The 14,781-nt window shown below is 32.7% G+C and overlaps 1 protein-coding gene across 2 annotated transcripts in view; it reads left to right on the top strand.

Annotated features, from left to right (window-relative positions):
* The window catches only part of LOC120333630 (phospholipid-transporting ATPase ID-like), a 30,873-nt gene extending 18,277 nt beyond the window's left edge, over nucleotides 1–12,596 (top strand). Inside the window, exons 20-31 of one of the 2 annotated variants that reach the window (XM_078109593.1) lie at nucleotides 268–432; nucleotides 1,196–1,282; nucleotides 1,599–1,682; nucleotides 2,077–2,260; nucleotides 2,670–2,751; nucleotides 3,126–3,267; nucleotides 4,852–4,935; nucleotides 6,509–6,600; nucleotides 7,098–7,251; nucleotides 8,113–8,251; nucleotides 8,945–9,075; nucleotides 9,368–12,596. In XM_078109593.1, the coding sequence (XP_077965719.1) occupies nucleotides 268–432; nucleotides 1,196–1,282; nucleotides 1,599–1,682; nucleotides 2,077–2,260; nucleotides 2,670–2,751; nucleotides 3,126–3,267; nucleotides 4,852–4,935; nucleotides 6,509–6,600; nucleotides 7,098–7,251; nucleotides 8,113–8,251; nucleotides 8,945–9,075; nucleotides 9,368–9,787 (1,764 nt within the window). In that variant the 3' untranslated portion in view covers nucleotides 9,788–12,596. Of the gene's footprint in view, nucleotides 1–267; nucleotides 433–1,195; nucleotides 1,283–1,598; nucleotides 1,683–2,076; nucleotides 2,261–2,669; nucleotides 2,752–3,125; nucleotides 3,268–3,880; nucleotides 3,965–4,851; nucleotides 4,936–6,508; nucleotides 6,601–7,097; nucleotides 7,252–8,112; nucleotides 8,252–8,944; nucleotides 9,076–9,367 lie in introns of both variants that reach the window. The other variant, XM_078109594.1, reaches the window with a different exon arrangement.
* Nucleotides 12,597–14,781: the final 2,185 nt, after the last annotated feature.

Raw genomic sequence — 14,781 nt, 5'->3', positions numbered from 1 at the left:
ACAAATAAGATTAATAAATATGTTCTTAATCAGAATAAAAATTCAAATTTGAACAGTTTATATTTTAAATTCACAGATACGTTATCATAGATATAAAATAGATACTCAAATATTATGAATATGCGGTTTCATTGCCTCTCTTGGTAAATACGAAATCTCTTAGCTAAATTCTGAAAATTCTGTAGTCATCTGCTTCCCTGTTGTATCTTAACTTTCTTAAGGTTGTATCTTAACGTTTCATCTTAACTTTCACTTTTTCATTTGCAGGATGGAGTACCAGAAACGATTGCTAATCTAACTCGTGCAAATATCAAGATCTGGGTTCTGACAGGAGATAAACAGGAGACTGCAATTAATATCGGTTACTCTTGCAATATGTTGACTGAAGACATGAAAGATGTTTTTGTAATCAGTACTGGCTCTTTGGAGGAAGTGAGTTTGGTTTTAGCCACGTTTTTTGGTAATCGTAGATGATGTATTTTGGTATGTAATTTATATAATCATTTGAAAAGGATATTTTACATAGAATGCAAATGTGTAAATTTTGTTTTATCTGTTGGCTTTGGAAGAGGCTGGAATCTTGTTTTAGCTAATTTATTATTTCATAATTTGTTAGGCAAAGGTTGAGACTTTGAATTTTGGGGGAACAATTTATTAGAACACCTTTTTGCAATGTTTTCTAATGTTAGGAATTTACCTTATGTAACTAGTTATTTTTCGTTGTATTGACTTGAGTTGAACTGCAGGCTAACTTATTATAGCACTTGGTTGTAATTCTTCTACTAGTACTCTATCCTCTAGTTGAATATCTGGCGGCAGTGTTCCCTCCAAGGTTTGTGCGTGTGGGCGCGCACACAGCTTTCAGAGGCTGCGCACACGCATAGATTTACTGCGCACAGACGTATTTCGATGTAATATAACAATGTTCTCAGTTGGCAGGTTGAGAAAGTTTGTTGTTGGCCCACTTATTACCCGGTTAGAACGGCAAAATTTTTTCATTGGTTTTTGCACAAATATTAATCATTTCCAAAAAAGTGCGCACACACCAAAATTTCTGCGCACATATACTACAAAAAATGAGTGGGAACATTGTCTGGCGGTCACTTTGTTTTGAGCAAACTAATTCGAATGAAAAATGATTTGTTCAGAATATTGATGAATGGCATGAAGAAATTTTTATTTTATTGAATTATAGGTACGAGAGAGTATAGAGAGTGCCCTCAGTGATATCAGGGATACGTCAGCGAATCAAAATGATGTTCAAGGAACGACAAGTACAGAGGTAATCAAAAATGCTTGACCATTAATCATAATGATTTTTATTATATTGTTGAAGTTTTTTATTACAATTTAACAGTTTGGTGTCAGTTATGTTCATAGTGGCCTTGCCGCTATGCTGTAAAATGTGTTTGTACTTCATGAATATGGAAAGTGTTTTGATTGTTTGTTATCCATATATATATTCTACCAAGGTTAAGATTAGAATCAAGAGAATGATCTAAAGAAGTTATGTTAAGATAATCGGATAAAGAAAACTGTTTAAAATATGATTTCAATATTTATTTGAAGTAAAGAGACTTTTATTATCTTACATTTAGGAATTTGTATCAGTATCCAACAGTGCAAACACAATGCTGAATGAAGATGCAAAATATGGACTCGTCATTAATGGATATAGTTTGGTGAGTACTGATATACTAATACTTAAGTATGATTAACTAAACCATCGGTTTTTTTTCTTAATTCTTATTTCTATATCGAAACAGCTAATTAAATTTTACCCCACCGTGTTATGCCACTCTCCTATTCAGATTTAGATTTTCAAAAATTTAGATTTTCAAAATACAATTTTAAATTTGTTAATCAATATGGAATGAAACGGTTTTATGCTACATTTCTAATTTCTCTATAAAACGAATAGTTTGTAGTTGCATATCCAATGAGTTCAAAATTTTGCCTCCAAATGTATATATAAACTTATTCCCATCATAATAATTCACTCAGAACACTTTTGGTTTTCACTACTCTTATCATTATCACTTATCAAACTTTTTCAACATAAATATTTTTTTTCAGGCACATGCGTTGCTTCCTGAGCTTGAAGAATTATTCTTGGAGTTGGCGACATTCTGCTCCACAGTAATCTGTTGTAGAGTGACTCCATTACAGAAAGCTCAAGTTGTTGAACTCGTCAAAAAATATAAAAGTGCGGTCACTTTGTCGATTGGTGATGGAGCTAATGATGTCAGTATGATAAAAGGTAAGAACAAGTGTTTGATTTTGATTTTCATTCTTGGAATTTTCAATGATGAATGGCTGAGCATTAGCAGGCTTGGAGTGCATAGATAGTCTTTAGCTTAAATATTCAATCTGAGCTGCTAAATATAATAAGGTAACGCATAATACCTTAGCAGAAGTGATGCACAATTGTCTGTACTCTTGTAGTATGTGTATCAGGTTGGAGTTAGGCCATAATTTTATTCCGATTTTCCTTATTTTAGTTCTATTATGAGTTCGGGGACTGTTTGCGTTAGCCAAGTGAATATGACCCTTGCCAATAGGTTTGTCTTTTTATATAACTTGATGTAATGCAGGTGAACAGAATTAGTTTCCCTCAATATTGATACGCATACTTCTGGAGCGCCCACATTATTATTATTTTTATTCAGCTGCCCACATTGGAGTTGGAATCAGTGGAGAGGAAGGAACGCAAGCTGTGTTGTCATCCGATTTTTCATTTGGTCAATTCAGGTGAGACGATTGATTATTGTGTTTCCAGATTTTAAAACATTACAAATGGAGTTTCACTTGCCTTGTTTACGGCTATGCTATCATTGCTATGTTGTTTATGTCTACTTTTATAATATTGCATATAGTGTTATTCAGGAGGTCCCTATCCTTGAGTGAAGATGTTTTTAAAACTTGCCCATTCTAAATAATTGAGTATTCTATAAGTATTTTTCCATGCTATTACTTCATTAATTGATTAATTGTGATTTTTTGCAAGTTTATGAAATTTGACTTCTGTTTGAATATAAATATTTGAATATCGTTGAATTTTCTGACATGTCTAATTACTTAAAAATAAAGAATTATTTCATACCTTTTTATATGATGTGTTTTAGGTATCTTGAAAGACTTTTACTGGTTCATGGTCGTTGGTCTTATATGAGAATGTGCAAATTTCTCGGATATTTTTTCTACAAAAATTTTGCCTTCACACTCGTGCATTTCTGGTATGCATTTTTCTGTGGATTTCAAGCGCAGGTATAAATGTTTTATTGTAAAATATAAATTTATAAAAAGATTTATTATTCCTTATTTCACAATGTTTTATAAGGCGAGATAGGAGAAAGATGGTTGAATGATAACGATAATATCGATATATATATATATATATGCATGAACATGTTCAGAACTAAGTCTGGACTCTTAAGTGAAAGAAGACGACAGTTTATATAAAAAGATAATATCTGGAAGTCTTATGATAATTTGATATAATAAGAATTGAAGTTTATTAGTAAAATTGGTTATTTGTAGAAAAGAACATCGTGATGGAAAACTAGTGCGAAAATATTCAAAATTATAAACAATTATATAAAAATATTCGAGACTATTTTAACTTAGCTTGCATATTGAAGGCCATGAAATTTCCCACTTTGAGCAGTTTAGCGGTAGAATATAATGTGAAAGGTTTTTCTGAGGGTGATAAAGTCGATAAGTCAGCATCACAGTTCGTTCATTCAGTACATGGTTGGTTCAGGAAGATCTTATAAGTCTTATAATTATCATAATGTTTACTGGATTAAATTGAGCATTATTGTTCATTGCAATTTGTTTATTCATTTTAATGAAATTTTTTACATTTCTGCGACTTCAGACAGTTTATGATGAAAAATTTGTGGCTTCCTACAACGTTATATATTCTTCATTTCCCATAATATGTATTGGCTTATTTGAGCAGGTATATGGATAGATGTATCACACCATTCTGTACGAAAACGTATTTTCCATGTATCATTCACAAACATATGACAGGTTGCAAGTCAGTTTTTATATGGGGTTTCCCCTTAACTTCACGCCTCAAGCTTGATATTTTCAACAAAAATTTTGAAGGGAAAAAAAGTTTAAAAAAGGTTTTGAAATTTATACTAAGAATTTTGGACAAGTAGAAGGAAAAATTTACGCTCACAAAATTATTTTGATACTTTACGAAAAAGCAAGCTCTATCCACAAATTACTAAGGATTATAATATCCATGGGCGAATTACTTTTTATATTCTTCTGTGAACTATATATGGGAAATACACAAAGTCAACACCACATATTTGATTAACAGAGTATCTTCTATAATGCTTATAGTCTATCATTGCACTGTCATCATTGTGTGTTTCACACACCATTTGTATGAAATGTTGTATGCACTGTGGTAATATAGCTCTGATAATGGAAATATCGTTTTAACAAAACTACCAAATTTCATCTAAGTACGAAGATAGATGGCTCTAGAATAACACTCTACGTAACATGCAGTTCAAAGCAAATATTTTTCATATTAATAACATAAGTGAGAAAAAAGCTCATGAGATTTGATATGGTTTTATATTTGACAGTGACGTTAGTAAGCTATTCTAATAAAATGGCAAGTTTCGGCTCTGGTTTTATGTTTATAGGGTCCTGCTATCAAAACTGGTTTCATCTGGAATATACCGGTTTTTAAATTTTCTGTGACTGGTTTTCAATGCTTTCATTTATTTGTACTATAAATCATTTATCATTTGTCGTCTGTGTTGTTTTTCTGTTAAATATAAATAGCTTTTCAATTTCATTTGAGTAAATCTTTTAAAACAGTCGATATACGACGCATGGTTGGTGACATTATACAACGTCGTTTATACTTCTATGCCAATTATCGTGTTGGCACTGCTGGACCAGGTAAATTTACAAAAGCAATGGTGATGGAATGGTTAATTTGGCTTGGTGGCTAATTTCTCTCATCTTTATAATTAATTGAATGGCTAGTTTGGCTTCTGGTGACTTATTCTGGCTTTGGTGACCTTTTTACTTCTTTGTTAATCAGTTTACTTCTCTCTAATTGATATTATATTTTGATTTTAACCTTCATTTTGGATTTGCATTTGACTTGGTCAATTTTTTCAACATTTTGGGTGTAACAAATGGTTAGTTTAGCCATTTTGTGGCTTATTTGGGCTAGAAGTAGTGTGCTTTTTTGCTGACCTTTTTCTTTCTTCGTGCTTTCTTTATTTGTTTGAATCAATATCAAAAATTGTTTGATTTTATTTTGACTTGGTCAATTTTTTCAACATTTCAGTTAAAAAATGGCTAATTTTATTTATTTCAAGGCTAGAAATAGTTATCCTTATATCTTTTCTTCCTTTAAGTTTTGATTAACAAAGTTTGCTTTGAATCAAATATTTTAAATTTTCCAGAGATTGGAAATGGTTTAATTTATCTTTGTGGCTAATCTTTATTAACTGTTTCGATAAATTGGTTTGATGGCTCTTATAGTGATATGTCTGGCTGAGTTTTTGGATAATGCTCATGGATTAAAATTAAATAACATACTTCTTGTTGGCTTAATGGTGGCTCTATAATTTCTTTCTTACTTTGGCTTTATACTCTGCCTCTGATTATTTTGAGTGTCTAATTGATATACATATCCTCTTCTTATTTTAATTATCTTTCATTGGTGATGGTGTATTTATAGCATTTTTATTATCTTTGCTCAAGTGATGGCACACTTGCCTAGTGGCAATTCTTTGTAATAAAATATGTTATTGTAATTATTTTATTGAGCGATCGAAAATTCTTAATACTCATTTTGTTTTATTCACCTTTGAAATAATCAGGATTTTGCATGCTTTTCATCTTCATTCATTCAATTTCGCATGATTCTTAGAGTAAAATTAATTGCATGATGGTGGTGTCTCATACTAACATTGACTTGATTTATTTATATTGTATTACAATTTCATATTAGTTCTAGTGTTCCCGAAGTATGTGTATCAAGATGGCGCACAACCTGAACATGGTATGTGTACCAGGTTAAGGTTCAGGTTGTGCGTCATCTTGGTACACATACTTCCAGAGCGCCTTAATTCTATTTATGGTCCATGTCTGTAAATATTGAAATGTATTCTATAAGATGCTATTGCTCCTCATTTACTCTTTTGGGTGAAAATTACCAGTCGTGTAATGGCTTAGTGAACCAATCTTCAAAGTTTCCAACTTTTTGACCATCAACAATTGTTGAACAATTAAGTATGAATATTATAAAATATACTGTTGTTGTCAGCATTTTGGGTTGTTTGATTAGATCCTGAAACCTATTTTAGCCTTTTCTGATTTAAATTCACCTTTTTATATAAACATCTTGCTATATCACGAACTGCTGAAATTGAAATACTGTCAAATTAAAGTGAGTGTTCTGATATTTCGCCTTACATTTTTGTCAATATAATAACATTATATTATTCCGATAACTCAGGACTTGAATGATGCATACTGTATACGATTCCCTAAATTATATTTACCGGGTCAGAAGAATGAAGGATTTAACAAGAAAATTTTCTTTCTAAGGTAAGAGATGTTGAGTCATTTTTTTTCATTTGTAAACTTCCTATCAAAAACAAAATGTGCCTCAGAACTCATGCTACTTAGTTCAACATCAACCATGGTTACTGGTTCTCATATTCAACCTGAAATTACGTAATACATAGTATTGTTGAAAAGTAGAAAAAATGATATTGTAAACAATAAACATTAAACAATGAGAAAAAGTTTTATATTAAACGCACGTTTATAGATGCGATACGAGAGCTTATTTTTGGGGATATTATAATGTGTAAAATTTCCATCTTAATTTTTTTTTTAATAAATTTAATCATTTTATAATAATTTTAAAATGTTGACAAATATAAATATTTTCTTAAAAATTGGATTGATATTTTGCAACGACCACAATATGGGGCAGGCAGGAAATCACTTCTTCTATGCTCAATTCAACTGCATACCTTTTAGTGACTATGTGTGCAAAACTTAAGCTTGAAACAAAAAAATAGATTTCATTATTTTAGTATTGTCCGAGGAATTCTGACATCACTTGTATTGTTCTTCTTCACCTATGGAGCTTTTCACACTAACAGTGCAACAGATGGAGCAGACATTACTAATGTACAAAGTGTTGGAACTGTTATTGCAACGAGTCTCATTATTATCGTGAATTTGAAAGTGAGTGAATAGAATTCATAGACCTAATAATCTCCAATCATCTTTTAGGATGAAGATATCAAATTTTATATGATTTATATGAATTGTCAACTTGAAAATATTTTTTATATCAAATGAATATTACATTTTTAGCCACGTTTTTTTTTCCAATTTTCCAAACTTTTGAAAATCAGATCAGTTTCGATATAATTGCTTAGCATTGCTGTCTATGAGATGTTTCTCATCTCTGATTAGAACAAGTCTTTAGATAACAGTCGTTGATATGTGACTTGATATACTTGATTCAGTATCTTTTCAGTTTAGCTTTTCCGGTACTCATTTATATGCTTTGGATGAATTAGAGGCTTTGGAGTCTGAAGTCGTTTTCTCCCATTAACTAGTGTGACACTGGGATATCGGGTCGCTTAAATGTATCTTAAAATACAGCTTTTGTTAGTGTTTTATGTTTGACTTTTTTTCTCATTGGGTTTTAATGTTAGACTCACTCTCTTATAAGTGACGCTACTAGATGACCATCACTGGTTTATCGCGTCTCCTTCACACTGAAATGCATTTTTTTCATCTTAATTAGGTTTGTTCAATGTGTACATTCGGCAGGTGGTGAAACGTGATAGTAAAAGTTACATAGTCAGTAAGAAACAAGCGATTTATTTTAGTGACATTTTGTCTCATATGATAATTGTATTTTCTACATAGGCGGTTGAAACTCTCAATTTTCTATTAATAATGAGAATTTCAGCTTTAAGAATTTTAAATCAATCTGAATAAAGTAGATTTAAATTCCAAGTATACAGAATTGTGATCAAATACTCTTTTTGAGAAGATCTTATCATTTTTATATTTAATTTTTTTTTTTTACAGGTTGGTATGGACACTCAGTACTGGACACCAATTAATCATTTTTTTGTTTGGGGAAGCATTGCCATATTTTTTGTGATGTCATTTGCCTTGTACAGTGATGGTTTGTTCTACTTGTCCCCTGAAACTTTTCCTTATATTGGTAAGTATATTTTTTTTAAAAAAAGCTCAAACTCATTATGCGGTCAAGGGGTTAAATTTTATCAAATTTGACATATACTCGAAACGAGGGAAATTTTATAGAAAAATTCAAATTTTCTGTTTTTTTAATACGTGAAAAAAAACATCCTATATTCTGATAATATCAATCAGTTTCATTTTTGACTGTGAGTACACAAAAGGTACTGAATGTCAGCCCAATATGCCCTTTATGGAGTTTGTCATTTGAATGGTAATTGAGACCATAAACCACCGAACTGTATGGCAGTCAATTATAACATCTACAGAGAATGCCATTTGAATGGCAATTGGTACCAAAAACCATCCATATACATAACTGGGTACTCCTGAAGTATGTGAACCAAGATGGTGGACACTGGAACGTAGTATGTGTACCAGGTTAGGGTTAGGCCATAATTTCAGGTACAAATACTACATGAGTCACTTGGCTAGTTCCCGAACTCGTTATAGAACTAAAATAATGAAAATTGGAATAAAATTATGGCCTAATCCTGATCTGGTACACATACTACGTTCCGGTGTCCACCATCTTGGTTCGCATACTTCAGGAGTACCCCTAACTGTATAAGTGTCCAATATCTCTACTCCAAAATCCTCTACATCCCTACTCCAAGCTTCAGACATCATATTTTATTCCTTATTCTTCTTTCTGTAGGAGCTGCCAGGAACACAATGAATGATGGTAACATGTGGTTCACAGTACTCTTGACAACTACTGTTTGCGTTCTACCTGAACTTGCAATCAAATTGTTCTATGAAATGCTTTACCCTAGCTATAATGAGGAGGTATGTAGACTATAATTGTATATTTCTTGCTTTATGTCGCTCGGTTATACTAGGTCTTCAAGATATTGGTTTTGAATTTTTGCTGCTCAATCACATTTTGTAGTGCCGAGCTGGATAGATTTCTGAAAAGTAGATTCTTTCATATCAGCAGCTAATCATACAGAGCTGTGTTCCGAGCCTATTTCAAGCCCAACTTTCCCAGATCTGCCATTATTGTTAGCTTATGGGGAATACAAATATGGCAACCTTGAATTTGATCATGATTTTTGTATTGACCTGTTACTTTGTACAGATTTTAAAGAAACAAGTCAAGGATAGAAAACTGCGTAAAAAGAAAACTAAATCATCAACACTCAGTGAGTTAGCAAAATTCAAAGATCATTTCTTGATTAAAAGAAAAGGATCAAATCGCCCCCGTTCGGGATACGCATTTTCACATGAAAAAGGCTTTGGAGACTTGATCACAACAGGACGTATGAGCATGAGAAATAAGAGCCAAAGTGCTCATGGTACTCCAAAAAGTGAGAACCGTTCTGAACACATACCAGTTACTGAAGAACTTCATGAAGCAACAAATGCAGAAAATATCCCTAAAAATGGAGACATTACCCAAAAGGGGGTACAAAATTCTGATTCATATCATACAGCTGTTTCTGATAGCAATAAAAAACAAGAACATCCGACTGAAACATACAGGAAATTGGCAGAATAATTTAAAGTTTTTTACACCATGTTGCCTAATGCTATATCCTGTCCGAATGTTAATATGAAAATAGGCCAAAGATGGTGAATAATAATTATTCTAGGCCAAAAGTAACCTCAAAAATTGTTCCATATATGTTATTATGTAGCACGAGTTATTATTAAACACTGTATTATAAAGTCAGAAGAGAAGGGAACTGTGCTATAAAGAACTGTGAATCTGACTTGCTTGTTTTTTTTTTGGCACATTCCTCAGTGTGTACCGGTATATGATTTTAAGGGGCTCCCGAAGTATGTGAACCAAAATGGCGGACATCGGAATGTAATATGTGTACTAGGTTAGGGTTAGGCCATAATTTTAGGTATAAATACTACGGGAGGCTCTTGGCTAGTCTTCGAACTGATAATAGGACTAAAATAAGGAAAATTGGAAAGAAATTATCGCCTAACCCTAACCTGTTACCCATGTTATGTTCCGATGTCTGCCATCTTGGTTCGCATACTTCGGGAGCACCGATTTTAATCATTTTGCCATCATAGATCGTTTAATTTTAATCAGCTTTCTCATTGATGTTACATCACGTTAGATTCTTGTATGTAATAATCTGACCATGGTTGTTTGTATGGTTAGGCTGTCTTAATGGTTTTCTTCTCTCTCTGGTAAAATAGGAAAATCGTCTTTTATTCAATTCCTCATTATGTCGCCTCACACAGTGTGTGAAGAGTCATGTAATAATTGTGTTCAAGGCAATCCCAGTCTGCTTCATATGTATAGTAGCGTCTGTAGCAAAGGCATGCAAGATCAATTTAAAATAACAAAAACTAGACATTTTGAAGGATGTATATTTTTGGAAACATTCTTGAAGATTGTTGGTGAAATCTCGAAGCCAAAAAGTATTTGTCTGATACAGTTTCTTCATTTTATGTTGTCTCTCTCAGGTTTGCCAAGCGATATGAAGATATATCATGCTCTGCCAAAATTACATTCCATACCCTAAATAGGATTTTCGATCAGTTATTGATCATGAAGTTTGATTCATTATCTGACTACAGACTGCTCCCCTTTGTTGCAATATTTGAAAAATTTCAACAAAATAGTCAACTGCATGCTAACCGGGTGAAAGGCAATGGTTATCGTCTTATCGGTTTTCCCCGCCCCAGGATAAATATGTAAATCCCATCCTATATTCACGTATAGGATTTCAAGTCGAATAATTGATGCTGATTGTTAAAAATTTTGAAGTTCTGCCTTTGATAATATATTCCTTTGAACCTTTATTGTTTTCATTTCATATTAATAACTTATGAAAAAGACGATCTACTATCATAATTATTAGTCTGCTAAATATTCATTTCCCTCAAAGATGATCGAAGCTTCATTTTTGCTAAATTGAAAAATACATTTTGTTTTTTCATTGTAGCTTTCATTTAGATAGGTTTCATTTTGATTGAATTATATTCCATATATTTGTGTGTTTTAATTGTTTGTTTTTTTTCTAAATGCAATTCTTTGATACAATCGATAATTAATTTAAAGTATGACCTCTGTTAAATATGATGCTCTATTATTTCATCAATAACTAAATAACATTTAGCGGTGAAAAATATTTGCTTGATAAACGAAGAGATGTTATTTAGAAACCACTAATAGTGCTGAAATTCGTCTTTCAAAGTTTTTAGTGTCGTTCGCTCCATCTTTTCACTTACCGGTAAATGTAGAATGGTGACCACAACGTTACTTATTTAGTATAATTCTTGTATTTTCTTGAATGATTGAGTTGATTAGCGCTTTCTGTCGTCAAGTAATTTCTTTATATCATGAGTATTGTTTCATTGAATATCAATTTTATTCAAACTTTAGTTTTTGTCCAATTTCTTATTAATTTTCATTACTGCACTAATTTTCTTGTACTATGCATCACTTTTTTCTTTTGCTTCGAGCACTATTGTTATATTAGTGGCATTTTAAGCTTAAAGACATTCACATTTTTGGTGCAAAATATTAACAATGCTTTTTGTTCAGGGCTTACAAATTTAGTATATCGTAGATATTAAATACGCTAATAATTTGATTTTTGTATAGCAATAGATATGTTTTTTTGTGCCAGTGAACTACAGCCATTTCTTCTTTTTAAAGTGATCCTGGTTGTTCTGAATGAGATATCAATCACTTCCAACAACAAAACTTGACCATTTTTGGAACAAAAATTCATCCTTTTGAATGTAGGATCGGAAAAACAAATTTTTAATGCCATAATTTCATTAGTAAAAAATTTAATCCAAAACGTGGGAATAAATTCTGTGATGGTCATTTACAGGATTGCGATTAGTTTAGTATTTGACTGTGTTACCTGTAACCTTGCTCTTGGCCCACCAGGGCTATTACTTATATCAGGGTTATTACTTTCATCAATGAAGATATTCATAATTAATCGTAATTTTATTTCATTATGTTCCAAACTCTGACCAAATTGTGTATCTTTTACGTAATATGCCATGATGCGGGTATCAGTACTCATACAATATATCTATCTATTCTGCATTATGCCTTTTCATATTATTCTATTGTTGAGTAGCTTAAACTGAATATAACTCACCACAGGTCCTTTGACAAATGTAGGTTAGTTTTTCATATGATTTGGATTTAACTCTTGATGCATGTACCATATTTATTACATCACCGAATGCCTTTTCTGTTTAACATTTATTGGTGTCCATAAGTCTATTTTTACTAGATTGTGTGTTAACAGTTATCGCTCAATAATTTCTTTTTTTTAGAAAAATAATTTTATGATAAATATAATTCTCAATTATGAAAAGAGTATGTTGCTTAAAAGTGGATTGGTAATCGGATGTGAAATGAAAGATAGTTGAGTGCTCATTCACCCAATTTGTAGTTACAGTGGTACCGTACTAATTGTCCAGGCAGGCGAAAAAGAGTACTCCAGGCGCAGAGGTGTTGCTAAAATTTTAAAAGTTGGCCACTGTCTATTTTCCTGGCTAAAGTGAATCCAGAGTTAAAAAGTTAGCTGAAGCCAAGGCTACTGGTAAACATGACAATATAGCTGCTTCCTGAGTTACAGCTAGATCATTCTGTGAATGCACTTTTTTGGACGCTTCGGAATTATTCGTATCAAGATGACGCACAACCACCTCAATGCGCACTACCTGAACAACTCCAACCTGGTAACACACTATGTGCAGGCTGTGCACTATCTTGGTACGAATACTTCGGGAGCACCCTTTTTTATATTTTTGTTTGTTACATCCTGTCCACATTACAAAGTTGTTGCGTTAAGCCGAAGTAATGATATCGATTGGGTAACTCTTGTCATAACGAGAGGGTTTTTCTTTCTGAAAACTCATCAAATAAGCAGCAATGTGTATAAATTCGAAATAAGACTGTTTATTGAAAACGCAATGCGGCCTCTCCACCATTACGTGTATGTATGTTTATTCGTCTCGTAATAGTGAGAAATAAATAAATTGAGATTTCAGTCAGCCATCATTTATTCATCAATTATTGGACACGTAGTGGACATAACGATCGTTTCAATATTATTGGACACGTAGTGGACATAACGATCGTTTCAATATTATGTTGTTGTTGTTCTTGTTCTTGTTCTTGTTGTTCTTTGACACGTTTTTAAAAAGTCGCTTTTCTCTTCGAATACTGGACCAATTGCTTTGAAATTTTCAGTGGTTAAAGATTAATTTTTTCGCTAGAAGGCTATTACTTTTGTTTATTCTTAAATTTTATATGAATCCTATGAGATATGATATTTCATACAAAATTTCGCGGTATTTATTTTTACTCATGGGAACACTGTTTTACACTTATTTCAAGCGGTTTCGCGATCGATTGTCTTGCTCAGTACTACAGCTACTGTAGGTCGGTACTGGTAAGTTGCCATACAGGTACCGTAACGCAGTGAAATTGACTTATTCCTTCCGCGGTATTACTAATGCTGCAATGCAAGTTTTATAGCCTATCGTATGCGGAACGGAATATCAGACCTACAGGTTCGGTACCGGTACTGGTAGCTCAGTACGTAAGTACGATACTGGTACTGGTGTCTTACCACAATGAAATTACCGTAACTTATTCTTTCACGGTCCTACCAGTGCAGTAATGCAAGCGTTGTAGCACTTGTAGCCTACTATATTTGTTTATTTTGACGAGAGTCTACTGGAAACAACATAAAATTTGAAAGGGAAGAATTGTTCTGTGATCAATTATCTGTCCTAAAGTGTAAACAACATAAAATTTGCAAGGGAACAACTGTTCTGTGATCAATTACGGTACCGTATATGGCCTACAGTGTACAGGTAAGATGCTGGCTGACTGCTAACCGGTACTGGTAGCTCAGTACGTAAGTACGATACTGGTACTGGTGCCGGTACCGGTGTCTTACCACAATGAAATTACCGTAACTTATTCTTTCACGGTCCTACCAGTGCAGTAATGCAAGCGTTGTAGCACTTGTAGCCTACTATATTTGTTTATTTTGATGAGAGTCTACTGGAAACAACATAAAATTTGAAAGGGAAGAATTGTTCTGTGATCAATTATCTGTCCTAAAGTGTAAACAACATAAAATTTGCAAGGGAACAACTGTTCTGTGATCAATTACCGTATATGGCCTACAGTGTACAGGTAAGATGCTGCCTGACTGCTAACTCAGTACCGCTTGACACGTTTTTAAAAGTCGCTTTTCTCTTCGAATACTGGACCAATTGCTTTGAAATTTTTAGTGGTTAAAGATAAAAATTTTCTCCAGAAGGCTATTACTTTTTTTTCGCTATGACGTCATCAAAATTATGTGACTCTACGTGTCCATATATTTGAGCATAGCTCTCTTGTGTTGTTGTTGTTCTTGTTCTTGTTCTTTGACACGTTTTTAAAAAGTCGCTTTTCTCTTCGAATACTAGACCAATTGCTTTGAAATTTTCAGTGGTTGAAGATTAATTTTTTCGCTAGAAGGCTATTACTTTTGTTTATTC

Source organism: Styela clava, chromosome 15 (assembly GCF_964204865.1).
Source record: "Styela clava chromosome 15, kaStyClav1.hap1.2, whole genome shotgun sequence".
Taxonomy (NCBI): domain Eukaryota; kingdom Metazoa; phylum Chordata; class Ascidiacea; order Stolidobranchia; family Styelidae; genus Styela; species Styela clava.
This window is presented reverse-complemented; position numbering and strand designations above follow the sequence as displayed.